This window comes from Narcine bancroftii, chromosome 9, assembly GCF_036971445.1.
Source record: "Narcine bancroftii isolate sNarBan1 chromosome 9, sNarBan1.hap1, whole genome shotgun sequence".
Classification (NCBI taxonomy): Eukaryota; Metazoa; Chordata; class Chondrichthyes; order Torpediniformes; family Narcinidae; genus Narcine; species Narcine bancroftii.
The window spans coordinates 49,802,531-49,827,579 of NC_091477.1; the positions used below are offsets into that span (position 1 = coordinate 49,802,531).

The 25,049-nt window shown below is 41.6% G+C and overlaps 1 protein-coding gene across 1 annotated transcript in view; it reads left to right on the plus strand.

Moving 5' to 3' along the window:
• LOC138743573 (dedicator of cytokinesis protein 2-like) overlaps positions 1–25,049 on the plus strand; it is a 699,740-nt gene that overhangs the window by 281,435 nt on the left and 393,256 nt on the right. The window contains exon 27 of the mRNA XM_069899077.1: positions 20,203–20,342. Coding sequence (XP_069755178.1) covers positions 20,203–20,342 — 140 coding nt within the window. The remainder of the gene's footprint in view (positions 1–20,202; positions 20,343–25,049) is intronic.

The window sequence follows — 25,049 nt, forward strand, 5'->3', positions numbered from 1 at the left end:
TTTGTGTAGTCTTCCAAAGGCGCTATTTGCCTTGGCGAGTCTGTTGTCTATCTCATTGTCGATCCTTGCATCTGATGAAATAGTGCAGCCGAGATAGGTAAACTGGTTGACCGTTTTGAGTTTTGTGTGCCCGATGGAGATGTTGGGGGGGCTGGTAGTCATGGTGGGGAGCTGGCTGATGGAGGACCTCAGTTTTCTTCAGACTGACTTCCAGGCCAAACATTTTGGCAGTTTCCGCAAAGCAGGACGTCAAGCGCTGAAGAGCTGGCTCTGAATGGGCAACTAAAGCGGCATCGTCTGCAAAGAGTAGTTCACAGACAAGTTTCTCTTGTGTCTTGTTGTGAGCTTGCAGGCGCCTCAGATTGAAGAGACTGCCATCCGTGCGGTACCGGATGTAAACAGCGTCTTCATTGTTGGGGTCTTTCATGGCTTGGTTCAGCATCATGCTGAAGAAGATTGAAAAGAGGGTTGGTGCGAGAACACAGCCTTGCTTCACGCCATTGTTAATGGAGAAGGGTCCATCCTCAACATCCATTGGAGCGCTTTCATCCCTAACGTCGAAGTACTCGAGATGGCAGAGGTCGACAGCATCGAGTCTACGCTGCTGAAGATCCAGCTGCGCTGGATGGGTCACGTCTCCAGAATGGAGGACCATCGCCTTCCCAAGATCGTGTTATATGGCGAGCTCTCCACTGGCCACCGTGACAGAGGTGCACCAAAGAAAAGATACAAGGACTGCCTAAAGAAATCTCTTGGTGCCTGCCACATTGACCACCGCCAGTGGGCTGATATCGCCTCAAACCATGCATCTTGGCACCTCACAGTTTGGCGGGCAACAACCTCCTTTGAAGAAGACCGCGGAGCCCACCTCACTGACAAAAGGCAAAGGAGGAAAAACCCAATACCCAACCCCAACCAACCAATTTTCCCCTGCAGCCGCTGCAACCGTGTCTGCCTGTCCCGCATCGGACTTGTCAGCCACAAACGAGCCTGCAGCTGACGTGGACTTTTACCCCCTCCATAAATCTTCATCCGCGAAGCCAAGCCAAAGAAAAGATTGTCTGCACATGTGTTATGACTGTATGTACATTTGCACTGTGGACCAGAGAATGCTGTTTCATCAGGTTGTACTTGTATAATCAGATGATCAAATAAACTTGAACACCGATTTTTATCATATTAGATTTGAGAAATATTGTGGGGGGGAAAAAAACATCAAGGCTGCTTCCTTAGTACTTTCTGTGGTCTCCTGTAAAGTTTCTAAGCTGCCTGGTAGGCCAAGAGCATCATGTCAAATTTGAAGATCTGGCCTTTGCATAGTCTGATCCACAGGGACTTCATCACCAATGTCTGTCCTCATGGGCAGATCGTGAGATATTGGAAGTTGAAAATGTCCCTGAGCACTCCAACTTGAAGGACATTCTGACGTTAGTCTCTGAAACAGCTATCACAGGTCTGCCAGCTTCTGTAGGGATACTCACTGGTACAGTTGAACTCTCCTTTTCAAATCGAGCATAAGAGGTTGCTCAGCTCATTGAGGAATGAACCATTGCAGCCATTCCTGATGTTAGATTTTGCCTTGGATGATGCAATGGCCTGCAAGCCCTGCAATCACATGCGCATCTGATGCTGTTTCTAATTTCTCTTGGAATTGCTTCTTTGCTGTTAATTTTTTGAAAATTTAGACGTACAGCATGGTACAGACGATTTCAGCCCATGAGTCTGCGCCGCCCAATTTTACACCCCTGGTACGTTTTGAATGGTGGGAGGAAACTGGAGCCCTTGGGAAAAACTCACGCAGGCACAGGGAGAATGTAAAAACTCCTTACAGGATTCAAACCTCCATCCCGATCACTGGTGCTGTAAAGGCGTTGCGCTAACTCCTACACAAAATGTGTTGCCTCAAAGATAGCCTTCCATAGGTTGTACCTGGTCTTCCTATATAGTTCTGGATCACCAATCTTAAACATCAGCAGGCTCCATGAGTTCATGAAATCTAAATCCTGAATCAATAAAGGTTTGTTGTTGGATATTGATTTGGGAATGGATAGATGGCATGCAGGAGACCCGAGTTGTATTCCACTTGAGAAAATTACTTATAATTTAAGAGATAAATATCATATTTTTTGTGAAATATGGAGCCCATATTTACAAACTGTCGGTATTAAAATTTAAATGAACATTCCCTTCCTCCTATTGGTCTCTATGACTATGTATACAAGTTTAAAAGTATCGGAGAGTGAAGTGACCTGTTGTGGTTTTCTTGTCCCTTTCCTTTTTCTTTTTCTCTTTTATTAGTTTGTAGGGGGCTGGGAGGAGGAGGTGGGGGATTGAGTGGAGGTTTTTCTTTTTTTTGCTTTTTTGTTATATATAAAATATCACATTTATTTGGATTAAGTTTGAAATATTGTGATATGTTTGTTAACATATTGTGATATGTTTTATATTAAATAAAATAAAGGTTTGTTGTAGGGTTAAACATAATTCAGATTTCAGGTTATCGTCAGATTACATGCATGACATCAAATACAACTCTGAGATTCCTTTTTCCTGCGGGCACAGCAGAATTATCACAAATTGGTAGCGCAAAGAATAAACTGTACACAGTCTAAACATATAAACAGTTAAAAGTACTGTAAACAGATAATGAATGTAAACAAACTGTCCAATACAGGGAGAGCAAAGAATGTCAATAAAATGCACAAGAAAGAGTCCGTAAATAAGTCCCTGGTTGAGTTTGTTGTTGAGGAGTCTGATGGTGGAGGGGGAGCAACTGTTCCTGAAACTGATGGTGCGAGTCTTGTAGTACCTATACCTCTTTCTTGATGGCAGCAGCGAGAACAGAGCATGTGCTGGGTGGTGAGAGTCTGTGATGATTGCTGCTGCCCTCCAATGGCAGCATTCCCTGTAAATGAACTCCATAGTGGGGAGGGTTTTGCCTGTAATATTCTGGGCTGTGTCCACTACCTTATGAAGAGCTTTACACTCAGGGAAATTGGTGTTCACCTCTGATCCCCAATGATCACTGGGTTGAATACCTCTGGCTTTCTTTTCCTTAGTTTTTATGATATTGTTATTGGTCCACGATTCAGCCAAGTTTTCATTCTCCATCCTGTATGCTATCTCATGCCCTTCCTTTATACAACCCTATCGTTGGCAAATTTGTAGATGGTATTATTGTCATACTAAGTTACACAGTTGTGGGTGTAAATTGAGCAGAGCAGGTGGCTAAGAACATAGCTCGTCCAGTACTGAAGGAGATTGGAGGCGAAGTTCTTAACAATCCATACTGATTGTAGTCTAGAGGTGAGGAAATCGATGATCCAAGTACACAATTGAAGTAGGTGTTGAAATTTTCAACTCAAATCTCAAGCATCTATTTAAGCAAATTCTCTGTGATCATTTTTACCCATGGTTCCTGTGTGACCTTTCCTCCAGCAATTCTTTGTCCGCTCAAAGTTCCAACATCTGCAGTTTTTGTACTTCTCAACATGAATCTCTGTTTTCCCCAAATTCCCTTTGGATTTTACCATTCCCCATATCCCCCAGATTATAAATCCCTCACCCCCCCCCCCCCCCCAGGTTGTACCACTCAATGGCATAGTCGGGCTGATTTACAGACCTTTTCAACTTGTCACCTTTAGATGTGGGAGCAAACCAGAGCATCCAAGGGGAAATCAGGCAGTCAGAGGGAGAAGTGCAGTCTTGGCACAGTCACCACTGGAGGTTGGGATCAAACCCCGGTCACTGGAACTGTAAGGCAGAAACTCTACTATCTGCATTGCTGACCCACCCTGGAATGCTTTCCTCTTCCTAGAGTGGGATGGGATGCTATGAACTTGTTTTGAATGTGTAGCACGGATGTATTCTGCTCCAGAGTCTCATGATATGTGTCAAGCTAGCATCCCACCAAAGTTGTCTTAGGTTCCATGTTGTGGAATGGACTTGAGACATTGAGACATCACAGATTATTAGTTGAGGAGATCTTTAAAGTGCTTAAAAATATGACATCATTCTCTCTTCAGTGAAACACTGAAATGAAACTCCTACTTCCTTCTAACAGGAACATCCTGCACTTTTAACAATTCTCTGTGGAAAACTAAAGAGATGAGTTTGGAAATTTGGTGCAAATAATCTCTAACTGCATTAGCACTTATAATTTAATTATATCACCAGGAAGAGCAACACTTTATATTCCATCTTGGCCATCTCTAGCCAGACTGCATTGCTATTGATTCAATTTCCTTTAACTCCTTTCTCCGGTCTCTCTCTTCCCCTACCCTCTGTCTTCCTTCTTCTAGTTCCCCAACATCTTCCCTTCCTTCCTTCTCCTAGCAGAGATCTATCCTCCTTCTCTCTCCTCTGCTGCTTCTCAGTTTCTTTCTCCTACCCTCCCACCTGAATCCATCTACTGCCTCTTATCTGTTAACCTGTGTTCCCCCCTCCCCCCACCACCACTACCCCTTCCTCCCTCCTCCCACCTCTCCGGACCTTTTACTGCAGGCCTCCACCTGTTGCTCCACATTCTCAATGAAGGGCTCAGGCCCAAAACTTTGGCTGCCCTTTACTTTCTGTGAATGCTGTGTGGCCTGCTGAAATTCTCCAGTGCAGTTGTGTATTGCACTTGATCCCAGCATCTGCAGACTTCCCTGTTCAACTCAGATTAAAATTATAGCCCCTGCCTTGTATTTTCAGCCTGCTACTTAGATTTTGTCCTTTTTTCCCCTCACACACACCCTCTTTCGCACTCACTTCCTTAGAAGTTGAGAAATCAGGAGCACATTAGGCTTCAAACTCGATGTCTGCATGTCTCTAGACAAGCTTTATATTTGCCTGTTTTGGATTAGCAGGCATACGTGTCCTGAAATGCATTAGGGAAACCTGTGGAATGCACCCATTCACAAGATTGCTTTATACAAGATTGCTTGATCCAGAGGAGAGGTATAGAACTGCTCAACTCTTCAAACTTAATAATGTGCTTGCTGAACTTGTTCAGAGGGAAATCTAGGATGAAAACCTGGCACCTTGAAGCATCTGTTGAGTATGTGATTAGCAGAAATATCCAAGTGGCAGCCCAGTTCTTGGTCAAGGTCAGGGTCAGTAGCTTCTGGGGAGAAATGCTATTTTGATTACAGAGTTACAATGCTTTTCTTATTTGAAGTTATTCTTGCCGATGGCTTGCTGGTATTTAATGCCTCCTGGTATCTCTTGTGATTTGACCAACTCATAATGCAGTAAATATCAAAAGGTTGTTTCACCCTCGAGGACCTCACAGCTAATCCCATCCATGTCTGTAGTCTGACAGACTTACAATAGAATGCATTTCTTATATGAGGAAACCAAACCCTGATGTGATAAGGATATCGGAAATAAGTGGTCCCCTCCCAAAGGTTTGAGGAAGACAAAAAGAAAGTAGAGCAGTTTATCCATGAAATTATTAGAATTAGAAGAGTGAGTACACACATAATTTAAAAAAAGTATCAAGCAAAAGAATAAGATGAATTAAATGTGCCCACCCACCCTCTTAAACCAGATTAACCAATTCACCATAAACTGGGAATGGATGTGAGCTTTGATGTCGCTTCACTGAATACAGAAAAGCAGATCGTTTTGTTTTGGAAAGGACTAATTGAACGACAGAGCACTACAGCACAGACACAGGCCCTTTGGCCCCTCTTATCTGTGCAGAAATATTTATTCTGTTGTTACAAGATCAAACCAGCAACCACAAAGAAGGCATATCACACAGGGGTAAAGATGAATAATTACTTTATCAACAAAAAAATTTACCTTCAAACTTTAATTCAGAAACCCCCCTTTTATAACAATGCCCACTGGTTACTATGCAAATATCTAAGTGTAAAACTAATAAATTCCCCAGCCTTAATATAACATATGTAATTAAAGTCTAGGTTATATTTCCAACCAGCCCACAGAAAAACTTAGACACAAAACAAACACTAAAGACACAAGACTCACAAAACTTCAATCTCAGACCTTTAAATGACCTTTAACTTCAGAAACGCTTCCTGGCATGCATCTGAATAGATAATTTTTTCTTTAACAGCTTTCTTATTACCGGGGATAGGGAACACAGTGATAGCCAACACTTTTTGCTCAAACCGGTGCCACCTGTCCCTGTCCTACCACATAACTAGATAAATTACAGTGGCATGTCCAAACTCACTCTTGTGCAAATTCACTATGAGGTGTGTTTCCACCAGTCTCTGAAATAACTGCTCTAATTCAAGCATGTGTTCTTCCCATGTATCCGTACTAATTACTAAATCAGCGATATAGGCTCCTGTGTGCTCTAAACCCTGAATTACTGAATTAAACATTCTCTGAAATGTGCCAGGTACATTTTTCATCCCGAAACGCATAACATTTTACTCATACAATCCCAAAGGTGTAACAAATGTAGAAATCCCACTGCCTTTCTCTGTCAAAGGAACACACCAGTCTTCTTTTAAGAGAGTAATCTTTGTAAGAAACTTAGCCTTTCCCACCTTATCTATACAATCATTTATTCTGGGAATAGAGAACATATCAGTCTTTGTCACCATGTTTACCTTTTGATAATCTGTACAAAACTTAATTGAGCCATCTGGCTTAGGCACCAGAACAAAGAATAAACTCCAATTTAAACTTGATTTTTGGATGATGTCATTTTTGAGCATATAATCCACTTCTTGATCCAACAATCTGCTCTTTTCCAGATTAACTCGGTAAGGATGCTGCTTAATAGTCTTAGCATTACTGACCTCCACATCATGACAAGCCACAGTAGTTCTTCTTGGAATATCTGGAAATATATCCTTAAATTTCATAAGTAATGTTTTCATTTCTTCCCTTTCTGATTTAGTAAAATGCATTAACTTGGTTTCTAAGTTTTGCAAAACTATGGAATTTTCCACCCTGGGGCTTATTACTTTCTGTGCTCCATGACCTTCCATGAACCTTATCTCCTCCTTACTTTCCTCTATAACTAACTCCTTGGTTGGAATCCTAGTCTCCTCCTCAGTCATTTTCTCAAAACAAGGTTTAAGAATGTTCATGTGACAGACCTGTGTCTCTCTTCGACGATCAGGCATCTCAATGACATAGGTGACCTGGTTAAATTTTGATTTCACCTTATATGGTCCTGAAAATTGAGCTCTCAAAGGGTTTTTCTGCATTGGAAACAAAACCAATACTTTGTCGCCAGGTTTAATGTCCATAATTTTTGCTTTTTGATCATACCGAATTTTCATTTTTCCCTGAGCAGTTTTTAAATTTTTCCTTGCCATCTCGCAAGCCTGATGTAATCTGTTTTTAAATTTGAAAACATAATCCAACAGATTTGATTGTACATCATTATGTATCCACTGTTCCTTCAACAATAGTAATGGACCCCTGACTTCATGACCAAACACCAAATCAAATGGATTAAAGCCAAGAGACTCCGGAGTTGCCTCTCTAACAGCAAACAATAGCAAATGGATTCCTTCATTCCAATCCTTATTATTTTTCATGCAATAAGCCCTCATCATATTTTTCACAGTTAAATGGAACTTTTCCAAGGCCCCTTGACTTTCAGAATGATAGGCAGACGACACAATTTAATGGGCTCCCAATTCATACACCACCTGTTGAAATATCCCAGACATAAAATTACTCCCTTGGTTCGATTGAATTTACCTTGGTAGGCCAAACAGTGTGAAAACTTTTAGCATAGCCTTCATAATCGTCTTTGCTTTAATGTTTTTCAGGGGAATAACCTCTGGAAACCTTGAAGCCGTGCACATGAGTGTTAACAAATATTAATTTCCTGTTTTGGTTTTTGGCAATGGGCCAACACAATCCACTATCACTTTTGAGAAGGGCTCCCCAAAAGCAGGGATGGGTTGTGAAGGTGCCACTGGTGGTCCTTGATTAAGCTTGCCCACCAGTTGACAAGTGTGCCAGGTTATACAAAAGTTCACAACATCCTTTCTTAATTTCGGCCAATAAAACTGTTTCCTTATCTTTTCTACCATCATCTTCACTCCAAGATGACCTCCTAAAAGTGTACTATGAGTCAACTTTAATATTTCATTCCTGTAAGTTTTGGGAATTACAAATTGCCTTACTGCCACCCAGTTTTCACTGGCAGGTATCATTTGTGGTCTCCACTTTCTCATCAATATTCCATCTTGAACAAAGTAACCTACTGGCACAGTTTCAATTTCCTGATTAGACAGAATCTTATCTCTTATCCCAGGAAGATCAGGATCATGCTTTTGTCTGGCTATTAATTCTCCTCTTGACAACAGTAAATGCTTAGGTTTGTCCTCAATGCTTGCCTCTACAACAGGATCATCACAGACTTTTCCTACCTCTATCTTTTTTCTAGACATGGCTCTGGTAATGGCACATGCAGGGTAGATTTCCAAATCCTGTTCGGACTCATAAACCAATGGCTTACTTGTGAGTTTCACCGCAGGTATGACTTTACCCTCTGCTAAATAATTTCCTAACAAATTAGAAACTCCATCCACCAGCAGACTTGATCTTATCCCTATCGTAACCGGGCCATTAACTAAGTCTGATTTCATCACTATTCTATGCAAAGGAATAAGCTCTGCTTCGCCAACAATACCTTTAATTAAATTCATATCTTCAGTATCGGTCTCCTCACCAAAATTCAAAACGTTGCTAAATACAAGTGTTTGGGCTGCTCCAGTATTCCTCAGGATTTTAATTGACACTTGATTGAATCCTTCTTTAACAAAATTAAACCTTCAGTCATGAATGGTTTAAAAATATTCCTAACCTTCTCACTCTGAACACAGGCAGTTGGTACCACCCCTTTCTCTTTCTTCCCTTTCAGTACAGGACAATTTGCTATTATGTGCCTTGGCTTCTTACAATAGTGGCAAATAACACTTGAAAATTTTTCCTTCACCCATTTCTCTTCCTCTCTTCCTTTGACCTCACTTCTAGATTTTCTTTCTACTCTACTTAGATTATCAGCAGTATTCCTTTGAAAGGTTTTCCCTGGTGTCCACTTAGACTCGTGGGTTAAGGCATATTCCTCTGCGTATTTAGCCAATTTTTGCCAAGTTTTTATATTTTTCTCTGCCAAGTACACTTGAATATCACCAGAAGCATAATTTTTAATCTCCTCAATCAGAATGATTTCCCTCAATAAATCAAAGTTATTTACTACCTTCATTGCGGCACACCACCGATCAAAACACACAACCTTCATATAAGCAAAATTCAGGTAAGATTGGGTTGCTGTTTTTTTAAAACTCCTGAACTTTTGTCTATAAACCTCTGGAACTAGTTCATAAGATCGGAGTATAGCCTGCTTTATGAATTCTTAATCAGCTGCTTGTTGTACAGTGAGACACGAGTACACATGTTGGGCTTTCCCTTTAAGAACACTTTGTAGCAGGAGAGACCACTGGTCTGGTGGCCATTTTAAATTTACAGCTACTTTCACAAAATGCTGGAAATACTGGTCTATTTCAGCTTCCTCAAATAGAGGAACTAACTTCACTTCTCTACTGACCAGAAACCTCTCCTCCTGACCAACACGTGGGTTTTGGGCTTCTCCCTCTCCTTGCATTAGGGTCAGCTTTAATTTAGCTAGTTCTAGCTCATGTCTCTATTTTTTCACTCTCTCTTCCCTTGCGGCTGCCCTTTCCTCCATTTCTGCCTGCCTTACTGGTTCCCGTTTGGCTTTCCTTTCTGCCTCTCTTTTTTCCTCTAGCTGTAGTTTTCTCAAAGCCAATTTTACTTCCTCTGAAGTTTTCTCTTTGGAAACTGTTCTAATGCAGCTTCTTTAAATACCTCCTTTCCTACATAATGCTTAACAATCTTTCAGGCAATTTCCTTTTTGTTCATCCCAGTTCTTACTGTAAGAAGTTTTAAATTGCCAACTATAACCATCAGTTCTGACTTTTTAGCCATTTTTAAATTAACCACTGGTTAATTACTGGTTTTTCTGCTGGTGATTTATAAACTCACCGTTTATTTTTAATTTCAAGCTGGAGGTTGAGTCAAACTCAGATGACTGATAACTAAGTACAAGTCAATCTCCCCTAAAGCTTCCAAATTGGTTCAATCCTGGACGATGCCCCAAAATTATGTTACAAGATCAAACCAGCAACCACAATGAAGGCATATCACACAGGGGAACAACAATTACTTTATTTACAAAAATTCACCTTCAAACTTTAATTCAAAATCCCCCCTTTTATAACAATGACCACTGGTTACTATGCAAACTTCTATAACAGTGTAAAACTAATAAATTCCCCAGCCTTAATATAACATGTGCAATTAAAGTCTAAGTTATATTTCCAACCAGCCCACAGAAAAACTTAGACACAAAACAAACACAAAACACACAAGACTCACAAAACTTCGATCTCAACTGAAGCAAAGATCATAAATAAAATTCAGTTTGTCTGGTAAACTGAAGCCAACAGATCTTTGAGAGAGAGAGAGAGAGCACAAAATTCAAAGTTGTCTTGTGTTGCTTGCAGAGAGAGGAACCACGGGCTTGGTCCGGATCCTTCTGGCTGCCTTCGGAATGTTCATCCCTTTTTGAAATCCCAACATTCTAAACTGTCCTCCAGATCATGACTCTTGCTCTGGGACTCCTTCCACTCCACAGCACCACTCAGTGGTGGTTTATTGTCCTAGTCCAGAAAATTTTAGATAATTTTCTGCACATGCTCAGTCCGTCTCCCACTCTCTCAGCAGTCCACCTTCACCTTGGCTCTCTAAGGCCAACTGTCACTTTTTTAACATAAAACCACACAACACATAGGCCAATACACAACACAGAACTCTGTAACACTGTCCAGACCTGGACCCCTCTCAAACAACAGAAAAAAAAACTAGATAGCACAGCAGTAAATTTAAACTGTTAAAATGTTGGAAAAAAAAGAGAGCTGTCCCATATTGAATCAGATTTATCTTTGAACCAAAGCAACTGATATATTATTAAATGATTTATCACCTGTCTTTGCAAACTTAAGCATACAAATTAGTCTTTATTGTTTTGTCAACATTGCAGCAGTGTCTTTGCAATAGTCTATTCAGTTTGAATTGGAATATAAATAGATTGGAATTATGCTCTAGTGATATGAATCTTTGGCTTGGCTTCGCGGACGAAGATTTATGGAGGGGGTAAAAAGTCCACGTCAGCTGCAGGCTCGTTTGTGGCTGACCAGTCCGATGCGGGACAGGCAGACACGATTGCAGCGGTTGCAAGGGAAAATTGGTTGGTTGGGGTTGGGTGTTGGGTTTTTCCTCCTTTGCCTTTTGTCAGTGAGGTGGGCTCTGCGGTCTTCTTCAAAGGAGGCTGCTGCCCGCCAAACTGTGAGGCGCCAAGATGCACGGTTTGAGGCGTTATCAGCCCACTGGCGGTGGTCAATGTGGCAGGCACCAAGAGATGAATATAAAGCTGGTAATGTCAAAGGTGCAATACTTTGAATAGTTAGGAGTTCTGTGCTTTAGGTAGGATATAAATGCACAAAAGGAAATGTTGTGTCGAGATGCAAGGATTTACTTGGACACCAAGGTTTCGTTTGCTTGCATCATAGAAATATTGGAAGCAGGAGTAGGCCAACAGTCCATAGCCTCTTTCCCTCTTTCAATATTCAATATGAAATTATCAGGGTACAGATAGCGTAAATTTATATAGGATTTTTCCACAGAGGTAAAGTAAGTCAAGATCGAGAGGACACAGGTTGAAGGGTGAAATGTTTAAAGGGAATATTAGGGGGAACTTCTTCATGCACAGAGTGTGGAACGAGCTGCCTGCTGAAGTAGTGAATGCAGGCTCAATTTTGACATTTCAGAAAAATTTGGGCAGGTACACAGATGGGAGGGCTCTGGCAGGCTACGGTCTGGATGCAGGTCAATGGACCAGCCAGAATAATAGTTTGGCATCAACTAGATGGGCTGAAAGACCTGTTTCTGTATAGAAGTGATCAGTTTCTTCTATGGCTCTATACGATCATGGCAGAACCGATGCTTGTCATCAATACCATTTTCCTGTCTGATTCCCACATCTGTAGAATCCCCAGTTCTCTGAGGTCGAGCATTCCAAAGCCTCAGCCCCGTGAAAGAAAAAAAAACAACCACATCCACCACTTTAGCACTTGACCCTATACCCTGTGACTGCACCCCTGTTTCTGGTTTTCTCCCCCAGAGGAAACCTCACAACATTTACCCTGTCAAGCCCTTTGCATCTCTTAAATATTTCAATCAGCTCATCTCTTATTCTTCTAACTCCAGAGAGTACAGATCCATTCTGATTGACCACCCCCCTCCCCATTGGTAACCCCCACAAGCCAATGAGCCTTGCTGTATTTAAATAGAGATAGAGGACATTGGGCCCAAACAAATCAATGAAGCTCTTGGTTCAGCATTCAAATTCGCATGTGTTGGGTAAGTGTGAACAAATACCATCTGTGTGCCACTTCTCAATGGGTGAGCATGGAGTTGACCTTGATTCTGCGAAGAAGCATGACAGATTGAATAGTTTTCCCTTCATTTATTGGGGAGAGGGGAAGGTTTGTTGGGTGTTGGGTCTAGCATTGTGGTGAGAAAGGCTGAGCAAAGGCCAGTCACTCTGTCTTGCTTGACTCTACTTTGCATGGGGAGGATGTCTTGCTGGACTCATTGGTTAGAATCACAAATTGCATCATAACGTGAAGCAGAATTTCTGGGAGTAGGCAAATTTGAGATACTCCACAAAGCCTCTCAGTTGCCATGGTGAAAAGGGCAGTGCATTTCATGTTCCTGGAATTGACACACGATGAAGACAGGTCCATTGTGTGTTTTCAATGGTCAGAATCCATGCTGTGATTTGCAGAGGAATTCAGCTGCTGCAAGGAAGAGAATCTTGACAATGAGCAGGGAGGATCCTCTTTGTTACCACTGGCGGACGTCAGTCCTTTGAAGGTGGCTCTAAGCATGAGTTCTTTGAAATTCTTTCCTCTTCCCACACAAGGGAGATAAGAAAGAAAATTTGAATCTGAGGGTTATAGAACTTACCTTGATAGCCTTAAACCTCCTCCTCAGCATAAAAGATTTTGGGTCACTGTGCAGGCAGTTGTGGATTGTCAGGCCACTTCCCTTACGGTCAGTTCCATCTTTCTGGGCAGCACACAGGGAGGGTGAATGACTGGAATGCCCAAAGACAAATCCTGGGGAGCCAGGGCTTCCTTCTACCTCTCTGGCTCCTCATACCAATTTGATGTTCCCTCGCAATTGCTGGGCAGGGCTGCAGTGAGAGCTACGCAAGCATCAGTTCAGCTAAGATCAGATATCGTATCTGGTTGGTTTGACTCCCAAGATAATTAAGAATAGTGAAGTAACTTAAAGAATGAAACATTGTCCAGTTTTTTTTTAGTTTCAAGCTTATTGTAAAATTTGAAGTTTTAATAAAATCTGCAATTTGAAATATCAGTTCAATGAATGTATCTAACCTCAGGCAGTGAAAAAAATTACATTATGAGTTCTTTAAGATTGTAGATATTTAAAATCCAATCATTATTTTAGTGTTGATCCTTATGAGGGTTCAGGGGAGATATTCATAAGTCGGCAAGTTCACATATGGATCTAGATTCAGTCATCAATGCCACTCAAAAGTGGTTGTAATGCACCTGTACATCAAGATTAATTGACAAGTTGTCAGTCTGGCTGGTAATTTGGGCTGAATCTGCTGTCAACCTCACCCTAATTTATTCTTTTTATATTATTCCCTCCTGGGCTGAGTATGTCACTGATAAGAGTGACATGTAATGTTCTGGTGAAGTTTTAACAGCATGTCTTCTACTTGAACTGCAGCAGACAGAAGTTTAATGTAGTTACCTGGACCTTTCTGCTGGGAGTGGGAGATCAAGTGTGGCTAATAGCATTTCTTCTTGAAAAGACAGTCTTCAAACAGATGGATTTTAACAGCAATCTTTATGTACTTATGACACAGGAGGCCATTTTGTCCTTCAGGTTTATACTTCTTTCATGTAAGAGAAATCCTATCACTACCATTTCCATTACTTCTTTGTGTCCTTGTTTTTGATTCTTTACCTACACCAAAGGGTGATTTATAGTGGCTAACAAACCAACTTGGCAACGACAATGCATTGGAGAGGCTACAGAAGAGTCAGTGTTATGGAGTAGTGCAGACTGGAAATGGCCCAATCAGATGCTCAGATCATCATGCTTCCACCTAACCACATTCTAATTTCATTCTTCCCATGTTACCTCCACTCTCCCCACACTCAACTGTTCACCTACCTACTGAGGGAATTAGAGTGGCCAATTAGCTTACTGGACCTTGTTGAATTGTTCATTGTCATGCATACCAAAGTACAGTCAAAAGCTTTGTTGGGAATGCTATCCAGGGAAGTCACTCCATTCTTAAATAAAGCAGGTAGTGCACTAATCAAACATTGTCATAGTGTGACAATGTCAAAGAATGTAGGGTGCAGTGTTACAAAGACAAAGTGAGGGTAGAAAGAAAAGTATAGCTAAAACCCTTGCAAGGGAATCATCTCTTGCCAGTCAGAAGTATTTTAAGAGTCTGATAGCAGCAGGAAAGAAACGGTCCTTCAATCTGGAGTTCAGGTTCTCCAGCTCATTCATCTTCTGCCTGTACAGAAGAATGGAAAAGATGTGCCAGGAAACCACAGCACCTGTGGTCACAAGGAAAATGAGTAAACCCTACACAACCAGCACCCAAGATTTGAAAGAATCTGGGTCACTGGAGATGTGATGATTATACACTAACTACTGCACCACCCTGCTAACCAATAAATAGATTTGTTGGCAGAAGAATATTTCTGAGTGATGTAAAAAAAATTAAAGTCAATTTGGTTGGATTTAATAATTGCATTCTCTTAATTACTTCTTCAGTAACATAAGCCCTTCCTAAATCTGTAGTGGTAGCAGAAGGATTAAAGACATTTTAAAAGTTGACACTGTTAAACAGGAGTTAACTAAAAGTCTCAACCATGAATCTGAATGTTTTTTTTTACACACTCATAACACTGCAGTGTAAGTGTGTTGTGGGTTTTGGTTATTAGTTATCTTTGGTTAAGTTCACAGGGCTGAAGTACCGCAAGGATATCATCTTCACAATGTGCCTGTGTCACTCGTTCACATAAGGTCTGTGTGCATGACTTTTTTAGTTCTCAAGCTAAATTCTAAATGTAGTTCTCTTCTAAATTCTGACACATTTCGCCCATCTATGTGATGTGATACATCTGTAACTTCAGTTGGGCTGTTCTTGAAGATCTCACTTCACACCCTCAATCCAGAAACACCACCCCCACCCCACAATCTACCTTTTGTCCATTCTCCAGTCTTCCCTATGATAAGTGACATGGGACCAATCGCTTGAGCTTGATATTTATTGAAGTGGGTAATTGATAATGGCAATGAATTTATTGTCATATGCATTGAACAATGTATATATGCACTGAAATTCTTACTGAAAAGTACATTAATAATAAGAACTCATTGAATTAAAAAAGACAATAAGTTCATAAGATAGACAGATAATAAATATTCATGGAAAAATCCATGATTTTCAATCATCCAGAGAAATGGTTAGTCAACGTTTTGGGTTGTGACTCTTTCGTTAACATTCAGGTGCCTTACCATTCGGCATGGGCAACCATGTCTCTCCATCCATCACAATCTCTAACCCTCCAAATTGTATTTGTTGCCTCCCTTGTTTTCCTTCAGTGAAGGTTCCATCTTTGAGCTAACACCATAGTTGATGTTAAGTTCATGATTATGCAAGGGAAAAATACTGAAGTGGTTTCCTGTTGCCTTCTTCAGTTGCAGTGTCCGTACTGGACGGGTAACCCTGGCCATTGATCAGTAGAACTTGCTTGTAGAAACCATCCACCATCTGTAATCCATGGCTTCATATGAGCTTGATTGGGAAGCTTAACAGATATTACACCTTGCCCAAGGGTGACCTATAGGCTATCAGACAGAAGGAGCACCTTACATCTCCTTTTGGTGTGTAGCACCAACACCAACTGGGACACTTTACCGAGTAGGAAGAAGCGATATCAAGAGGAAGAAAAAGAGGCTGGGGGGGGTAAGAAATGATGGGATATTGGACAGAGGGTGGGAGAGGTGGAGGGACAGGCAGAAGGGGAGACTATTGAGGGATGAATGGTGAAGAGAATAAACTCAGAACAGGCATAGGGAAGGAGGGATGGAAATTCTAGAACCGGATAGAGCTGGGGTGTATCTAAAATTAGAAATCACTGTCAGTACTGCTGGGTTTAAAGCTATCCAGGATAAATATGACATGTTGTCCTCAAGTTTACATTAGGCCTTACCTTGGCAATGAATGAAGTGGAGAGCAGACATTTTTTTGTGTGGGAATGGTAAGGGGAATTATAGTGGTTAGTAATCACAAATTCCAGCAGGGACCCACACTCATGTGCTTGACCAACCCTTTTCTATGGCATGCAATTAAATATGAGATCACAAGATGTATTTCTCCATGGAAGTCACCGTCTGTGTTGGGCTGACTGAATGACAGTGGGGAGTGCTCTGGAGTGGTTGATGGTATCAGTTCTGTTTGATCCACAGCACAGGTGAAAGATGGTTGGCCTGGTTGTGGAGTAAGCAGGGAGATGTGAAGGAACAAGGATGGAGAGGGAGTACGACGATGGACTATTCAGTCGTTTAGGGGTGCAGACCTGTTGCTTGACCTACAGCAGTACTCCTTCCTCACAGGTTGTCCTTGCAGGCTCCCCAGTAATTGGGGTCCTCATCAATCCAGATGCTTCTAACACATTTAAATAATATGCCACACGTCAGAGAGTGGGTTGGCTTCCTGCGCTCAGTCTGACCTCAGTGAGATACACAGTGAATGAGAATCCACTTTATGACAGGTTTGCATTCTTAGCTTCAAACGAGCAAATGGATCAAAATGTTTATCAATCTAACTTTACCACTGGCCTTTGCCACGAATTATATTAATCTTGACTGTCAGTGAAATTTTTGCTACTAACTTAACTCCAATATTTGTACACTTTATAGAACATGGGATACAGCACAGTGCAGTCCCTTCATCCCATGATGTTGTGCTGACCTATGCAAATCTACTCCATAATCATCTAGCCCAGTGGTTCCCAACCTTTTACTTTCCACTCACATCCCACTTTAAGTAATCCCTATGCCATAAGTGCTCTGTGATTAGTAAAGGATTGCTTAAGGTGGGATGTGAGTGGGAAGGGAAAGTTGAGAATCACTGTTCTAGATCCAATTGTTACTGAAATATTTGGCTTGAGAAAAATTGTCATTGGCCCATGTCCTTTGGAATTATGAAACCGTGTACATAACGAATCAATTTGGAATAATTAAAACAGTGGTTTTCAAACTTTTTCTTTCCACCCACATACCACCTTAAGCAATCCCTTATTAATCACAGAACATATGACATTGGGATTACTTAACGTGGTATGTGAGTGGAAAGAAAAAGGTTGGGAACCACTGATTTAATCCTTCCCTACCTCGCATTCATAACCCTCTATTTTTCTCACAGCCACATATCTATCTAAGAGACTTTTAGGTGTTGCTACTGTATCAGTCTCCACCATCATCCCTGTCAATGCATTCCAGGCACCCACCACTCTCAGTGCAAAATCCATACCTCTGACAAGTTCCCTAAACTTTACTCCATGTTTTGAAATGTTCAAAGTTATGGGGAAACATTTGTATAATGCTCCCTGGTTTTGCTTTAGCATTCTTGCAGTGGTGTCCTGGAGGTTAACCAGTTGCTGAAGATTCAACACTGACCTACATTAAGATGCATACTGGCTATTGCTGGAATGAAGCTCCTGGTCACTCAGTCCCAGCTGTGTACTGTCACCCAAAATCACTAAAACATTGCCCTCGAAAGTTTGTTTCAATTTCTGCCCCAGACATGTTGAGATCAGCAGTGTGTTTTTATCCTCAAGGGTTGAAGTTCCTCATGCAGTAAGCTAGGCAGCAATCTTTTGTCACCACTCTGACATTGGATCCTTTCTCCATGTGGCACAGTTCACTTTGTGGATAGTGCAACATTAGTACAGAGTCAGTGACCCAGATTCAAATCCGCTGCTGTCTGTAAGGGGGTTGCATGTTTGCCCCATGACCTGCTTTTCTTCCCAGAAGAAAGGGCAGTTTCTTCTGGGAACTCCAGTTTTCTCCAACATTCCAAAGATGTAATTGGTAACATGAGTGGCACAGCCTTGAAGTCCAGAAGAGCTTGTTACTGTGCTGTATCTCTAAATTAAAATTAAATTCAAAAGTAAGCTGTTACTTTGAAGAAATTCTCAGGATGCTTGGCTGCTGGCCACTGTGCCCCATTCCTGCTAAGAAGCTGATGCTGGTCTTACTCAGAACAACTATTTGATACCCCTTCATGGTTGCTTCACTGGACATCAAGGAGTCCACATCATGAGTGTGTGACTGCGACTGGAGCTAGATGTAGGTCAAGCAGGGTGAGGAGAGGTGTGTTTGGTTTCCTGAAGAACATTGCTTTGATTGTTTGAGAGAACAACATTGATTAGGCTCGTAATCCAAAAGTCTGTAGGTAACAGTCCAGTGATTGATCTGAAATCTCCCTTACCTTCAGTGATTGTGAAAGTTAAATTCACTTAATAATCTGAGTATTATAAAAGTTAAGTGAAGAGTAATTGAAGATAAACATAATCTTCTGGAGGAACTTAGCAGATCAAGCAGCATCAGTGGGAGAGCCCAAAACCTTTATCGAAACTGGGGAAATGTAGAGTCCAGCAGCCAGTACTTTAGCAAAGCCACAACTTCACACTGGTTTCTCTCCTACAGTATATTTAACCAATCTCGATAAAAGGTTTGGGCTCTAAATGGCGATGATTCTTTTTCTCCAACTCATGTTGCTCGACCCACTGGGTTCCTCCCATGATTGTATGAGTTTCAGATTCCAACATTTGCAGTCTCCAGGTCATGAGGAATGGTTGTCATAAATCACTGGATTGTTGTTGAACCATATCTGGTTCACTGAGATAATTCAAGGAAGGAAATTTTTCATCCTTATCTGGCCTGGCCAATATGTGACTCCCAATGCCCCAAAGTGTTCCTCCTATATATAAATGATTTGGAAAAGAAAGTAGCTGGGATAATTAGAAAGTTTGCAGATAGCAACAGCATTACTACCATAATGGACAGTGAAGGTTGCCTAAGTTTGCAGCAGGATTCAGATCAGCTGAGGAAGTTGGCAAAGGAAGAACATACGGAAGTTTTTTTCGGACAAGTACAAAGTGATGCATTTCAAGAAGTTAAAGCAGGCCAGAGCATGCAGAATGAATGGCAGGGCCATGGGGAGTGTTATTCACAGCAGCACCCTGGAGTGAAAGTACATAGTTTCCTGAAAATGTGGCGACAGGTAGATAGATGAGTGGTGGAGAAGGACTGTGATGTACTTGTCTTCATTGGCTGAGGCATTGAGGGTTGTAGTTAGGAAGTTGTGGCAAATGTATAAATTGTGGTCACCATTGATCTACAGAAGATGTGTTTTAACTGGTGAGGGTGTCAAAATGTTTTACAGGATTGTTCCCTTGACTGGAGGGCTTGAGTTGTAAAGAGTTTCCCCAGAGTGAGGGAGGTTGAGAGGTGATCTTATTGAGGTTTATAAAATTATGGAAGTGATAGAGAATCACTATCATTTCCCAGGGTAGTCATAACGAGAAGCATAGATTTAAAGTAAGGGGGTAAGATTTAAAGGGGATCTGAGAGGTAGGTTTTTCACACAGAAGGTGGTGGGTATGTGGAAAGTACTGCCAGAGCATGTGGGAGATCGTGTACAATTACAACATTTAGCCAGTATATGGGTCAAATGCAGGCAAATGGGAATAGTATTCATAGGTGTCTTGGTCAGCATGAGTGAGTTGGGCCAAAGGGTCTGTTTCTGTGCTGTACAACTCCATGACTCTGAATGCCCTCATAAATTACGCAGTCAATTAATGAAGGGCAGTAAATTCTGGCCTTGCTCGTGGTGACCAGATATTGAAAGCTGCATTATAAATTGATCCCCTGCAACCCGTTTGGTTCAGTTGCACTAATTATCAGATTTTATTTCCAGTGGTGTATCCAGATTATCAAACAGTTGGGCCAACTCGCATTGTCAGTGCTCGGTGTATGCATCTCATTCCTCTTTTGCAGAATGCCGGGACATACTGCTTCCCATGATGACCAACGAGCTCAAAGTCCTGATACAGCAGAAGGATGAGCAGCATCAAGAGCTGAAGTACTGCATCGAATTACTCAACAGCATTCTGGAGGTGCTGAGTCTACCCAGTGAGGTAGGTGATTCGAGCAACAGTCCATTACCATTGTACAATCATGGTCCTGTAGCTTGCTGCTACAAGCTATGGCTCTATGGAGCCTATTGTGCAGGAAAGATTATAGCTGAATGCAGGTTAGCTCAGAAAGAACACGCTGTTCCCAGAAAGAACGACACAAACCCCAATTGAGTGTAGTTAACACTGAGCTTTATTAGGCTCACAGCCCTGCTTTTATTCTCAAACTGAGGAGCGTGGTCAAAGCCCCCTCAGCGCTGATTGGTGCACTTGTGATCCACTTTCCTTGATAGGCCACTTAGGCTCCTTTAGTTGTGGCCATTTGGAGGGCAGCCTGTTGGATCGTCGTGTTCGTCCTTCATTTTGTGAGGCACTGCGAGGGGCGGCCACAGACCGACCCATTTTTCTTCCTCCATCCATCTATGAAATGAAGTCTCTGAATGTTGTGCCAACAAAATAATTCTGGGTGGAACATTCATCAATTAAAGCTGGACGGTTCAACTCCTGTTGCTGTACCTCTGAACGTGAGAGTAAAAACTCACAAAGCTGGAGGAGCTCAGCAGGTCAAAGAGTGTCCTTTATGGAGCAAATGTAAAGATGTGTCACCAACCTTTCGGGCTTGAGCCCTTCATCAAGGTATAGGCCTCCAAACAAAAGAGTAGGGGTGGGGGAGAAGGGAAGGCAAAGGCAGGAGATGATAGCAGCAGTGAGGGGGAGGAAGGATGGCCAGGTGGGTGGAGGAACTGGAAAGACAAGAACAGGGGAGGGGGAAGTAATGCAAGCAGGTTTAGTGGAAGGCAGTCAAGTCAATGTTAATGCTATCTGGCTGGAGGGTGCCCAGACGGAAAATATTATTTATCTAAACGTTGATTCTGTATTTTTCCCTTTGCTACATAAAGGACACTGTTTGACCTGCTGAGTTTCTCCAACATTTTGTGGGTTTTTTTACTTCAATCATGATGCCTACAAAATTTTGTGATTTAATTCTAAACATGAAAGTTGTTTGAAACTCTAGTAGGAATATTGAGTCTGCAAGCAGTGGAATAATTAGTGATAGAATCATACAGCATAGAACGGGCCCTTTGTCCTAACCATTCTGACTAATATTTTATTCTAGGTTCATTCCATTTGTGTACACTTGGTCCATATCACTCCAACCCCGACTCTCCAAATGCCTTTTGCTCTATGGTACTGTGCCCACCTATGCAGGTTTCCCTAGCCGCTTGATGCAGATAAGGATCGCCTTCTGAGTGAAAAGGTTGCCCTTCCAGCCCCTCCTAAAAATCTCTCTCCCCGCCCCAAATTCTAGTTCATTATTATTGAACCTTACAACCCAACAGAACAATGCGTCTCCAGACCGTGGCATACACATATACAGACACAATGCACAGTACATTATAATCTCATAAAGATATAATTTAAAATAAGTATGTTTTTGGATGATTTACTTGCTTGCTGGATACTGTTCATCAATCTCACAGCTGGTAGGAAGAAGCTATTTCCCAGTCTGGCAGTCCTGATTTTTGATTCTGTGCCTCCTCCTTAATGGCCGTGGGTCAAAGATTCTGTGTGTTGGATGGCAAGGGCCTTCTACAATCCTTTGAGCCCTATTTAAGTTCTATAATTATCTACACGGGGAAAAAAAGAGACTGAGCATTCACTTTATCATGATTTTGTAATCCTTATAAGATGACTCCTCACCCTCCATTGCTCATGGAATAAAGACCCAACCTGTCCCCACTTTATCCATAACTCAGTTCCTCCAGCCCTGCAAAATCTTTATGAATTTTCTCTGCTCCTCTTCAAATTTATTGATGTCCTTTCAGTACCTGCATGACTAGAATTGGACACAATGCTCCTTTTCACTTTTTCACTTTACACTTGTAAAGCTGAATATCGACTCCCAATCTTTGGGCTCTCTACGCGCCCCCCCCCCCCAATCCCCATGAAGGCCAGGATGCCAAATGCCATTTTATCCACCTGAATTGACACTTGGATTGAACTATGTGCCTGCCCCCCTCAGTCTGTCTGTTCCCTAACATTCTCCTTGGCTCTACCACTTACAATGGTTTTACTTAACAAAGTGCAGCGCCTCACATTTGTCAGAGTTAAATTCCATTTGACACTCCTTGACCCAACTTTCCAACTGATTGAGATCCTGTTGTAAATGTTCCACATTGTCCAGTTCACCTTAAATTTTGGTGTCATCCGTACATGTATTAATCAACATCACTACATTGCCATCCAAATTGTTAATACAGATGACAAACTGCAGTTGACTCAATACCAACCCCTGAGGCAGGATGCCTATTCATAAAACATCCCTCCAATACCACCCTCTCTCTCTTTCCACTAAGCCTGTTTTGAATCTAACAGGCTAGCTCACCTTGGATCCCATGTAATTTAGCATTCCAGACTAACCTGCTTTGTGGGACCATGTCAAAGGCTTTGCTAAAGTCCATTAAACAAAGTCCACTGCCTTGCCCATATCTAACCTTATGGTTACTTCTTCAAAACGCTATCAGATTTATGAAACATGACCTGCCATACACAAATCCATGCGGTCAGTCAATTCCTGACTACCCTAAAGTCAGTAGATCATGTCTATCAGAATCGCTTCCAGCAATTTTCCAAGCACTCATGTCAAGCCCATTGGCCTGTAAGTTGCCTGGTTTGTCCTTGCTGCCCAGTTTAAATAACGGCACAACACTAGCCACCCATCAGTCTTCCAGCTAATGATGATAGAAATAATTCAACCAGGGCCTCTGCAATCTCTTCCCTATCTTCCCACAAGGTGCAATTCACCCACAACTTGTCTCATGATATTGCAAGCCTGGCTTGACAATTTTGTATCATGAATGAAAACAGCTTGCAGATGCTGGAATCTGGGGCACAAAATAAACTGCTGAAAGAATACATCAAGTCAAGAACCACCTGTGGAGGGGGAAAGTGAAGGGTTTTGACTCAAAACATCGACAATTCCTTTGATCCTCACAGATGCTGGAATTCTCCAGCAGATTGATTTTTGAACATCCATTGGAAATGTGTACAACAATCTACTAGGCAAGACAGAGTTAAAACTCATTTAGGAATGTGGAGCTATCGGGGGATACAATCCCGCAAAATTAAAGCTTGATACCTTCCTTCATCCTACTTTTAAGTGAGTCTGAACATCTTGGATGTGAGTTTCTGGAAACAACTAATTGTGCGTGAAGGATTGAATTAGCTTCAGATACTTGTTTTTTTTGCCTTTGCTATTGTTGGGCAGACAGTCCCCCCTGACTCTGCAGTGCCCAATTTGTGTATTTTCTCAATTGTTAGGCCTTTGCAATAGGCACCCCCACCACCATCATTCTGCCCCACCCATGTTGCCTGCAGTATGTTGAAAATCATGTGTCTCTGAATTTGTGAGATGTTGAAGGTATTGTTGGACTCAGAATTTTCTTGCAATGACTAACCTTCACAACCAGGTACAATGGTTGCTTCTTTCCTTCTGTTATCAGACTCCTAGATGAACCTCACTCAAGTAAAACAATGAATGAATGAGATATTGTCATATAGCTAAGCACTAAAATTCTTGCTTTCAGCAACAAAGGTAAATATTAAATGAACAAGCAAAAGAAAAGTTAAAAAAATTACTATGAGATTAAAAAAAGATAATAAGTACAAAAGGATAGTAAATTTATTCCGTTGTATTAGTGCAAACAAATTGTGATTTTACAATAGTGCAGACAGATCTTTAGATCTGGAGTAGAGCTAGGATGAGGGTAATTCAAGAGCTGTTGGGAAAAAAAACTATTATTGAACAAAGAGATGCTGGACTTCAAGCTTCTGTTCTCTCTGTGAGAAGAAGTTGTGACCAGGGTGGTGGGGGTCCTTTAGGATGTTGGTTACCTTCTTAATGCAGCACTTCACATAGATGTATTCACTAGGTGGGAAGGTGGTGCCTATAATGGAATTGGCTAGGTTTGCCTCTTTATGCAGCCTTCTGCATTAATGGGCACTTGAGTTTCCGAACTAATCTCTGATGCAGCCAGTCATTACACCTGTGGAAGCTTGTTAGAGCATTCAATGGCATGTTGAATCTCTTCAGATTCTAGAAAGTATAGACAGTGGTGTGCCTTCTTCATGGTTGCCTCTAGGAAAGTTCTTCTAATACACGAACACCCAGGAAGTTGAAGGTAGCAACCCTCTCCATCACCACCCTGTCAATGAAGTCAGTTTGGCCTCCCCTTCCTAAAGTCCACAAGAAGCCTCATTGATCTAGCTGATGCTGGGAGCAAGATTGTTGTTTCGCACCACACAACTACCATAAATTCTCGATCTTCATTCCTGACTCCTCATTTCCTGTTATTCTGTTAACAATGGTGGTGATATCAGTGAAGTTATAGATTGTGATGAAGCCAAACTTGGTTCCTTTGCTCTGATCTAACTGATCTCTCTCTACCTTTGCACTCCGTGCTGTTTTCTTACTGCTGTACTGTGCATGTATTAACTCACTGTACTGCTTTCTCACTCTACCTTGGTGTATGTGACCATAAGCTTGAACAATGAAGTAGATGTCCCAAGGAATATGGGACATAATTAAATTGCTGATAGGACCAGTGTTGATCATTCAGCATACACTGGAGAGATAAAGCTATAAAATAAAATGGACAAACTGAGTGAACAGAAGAAGGAACCACGCGAGGCCACAACTGGCGATATAAA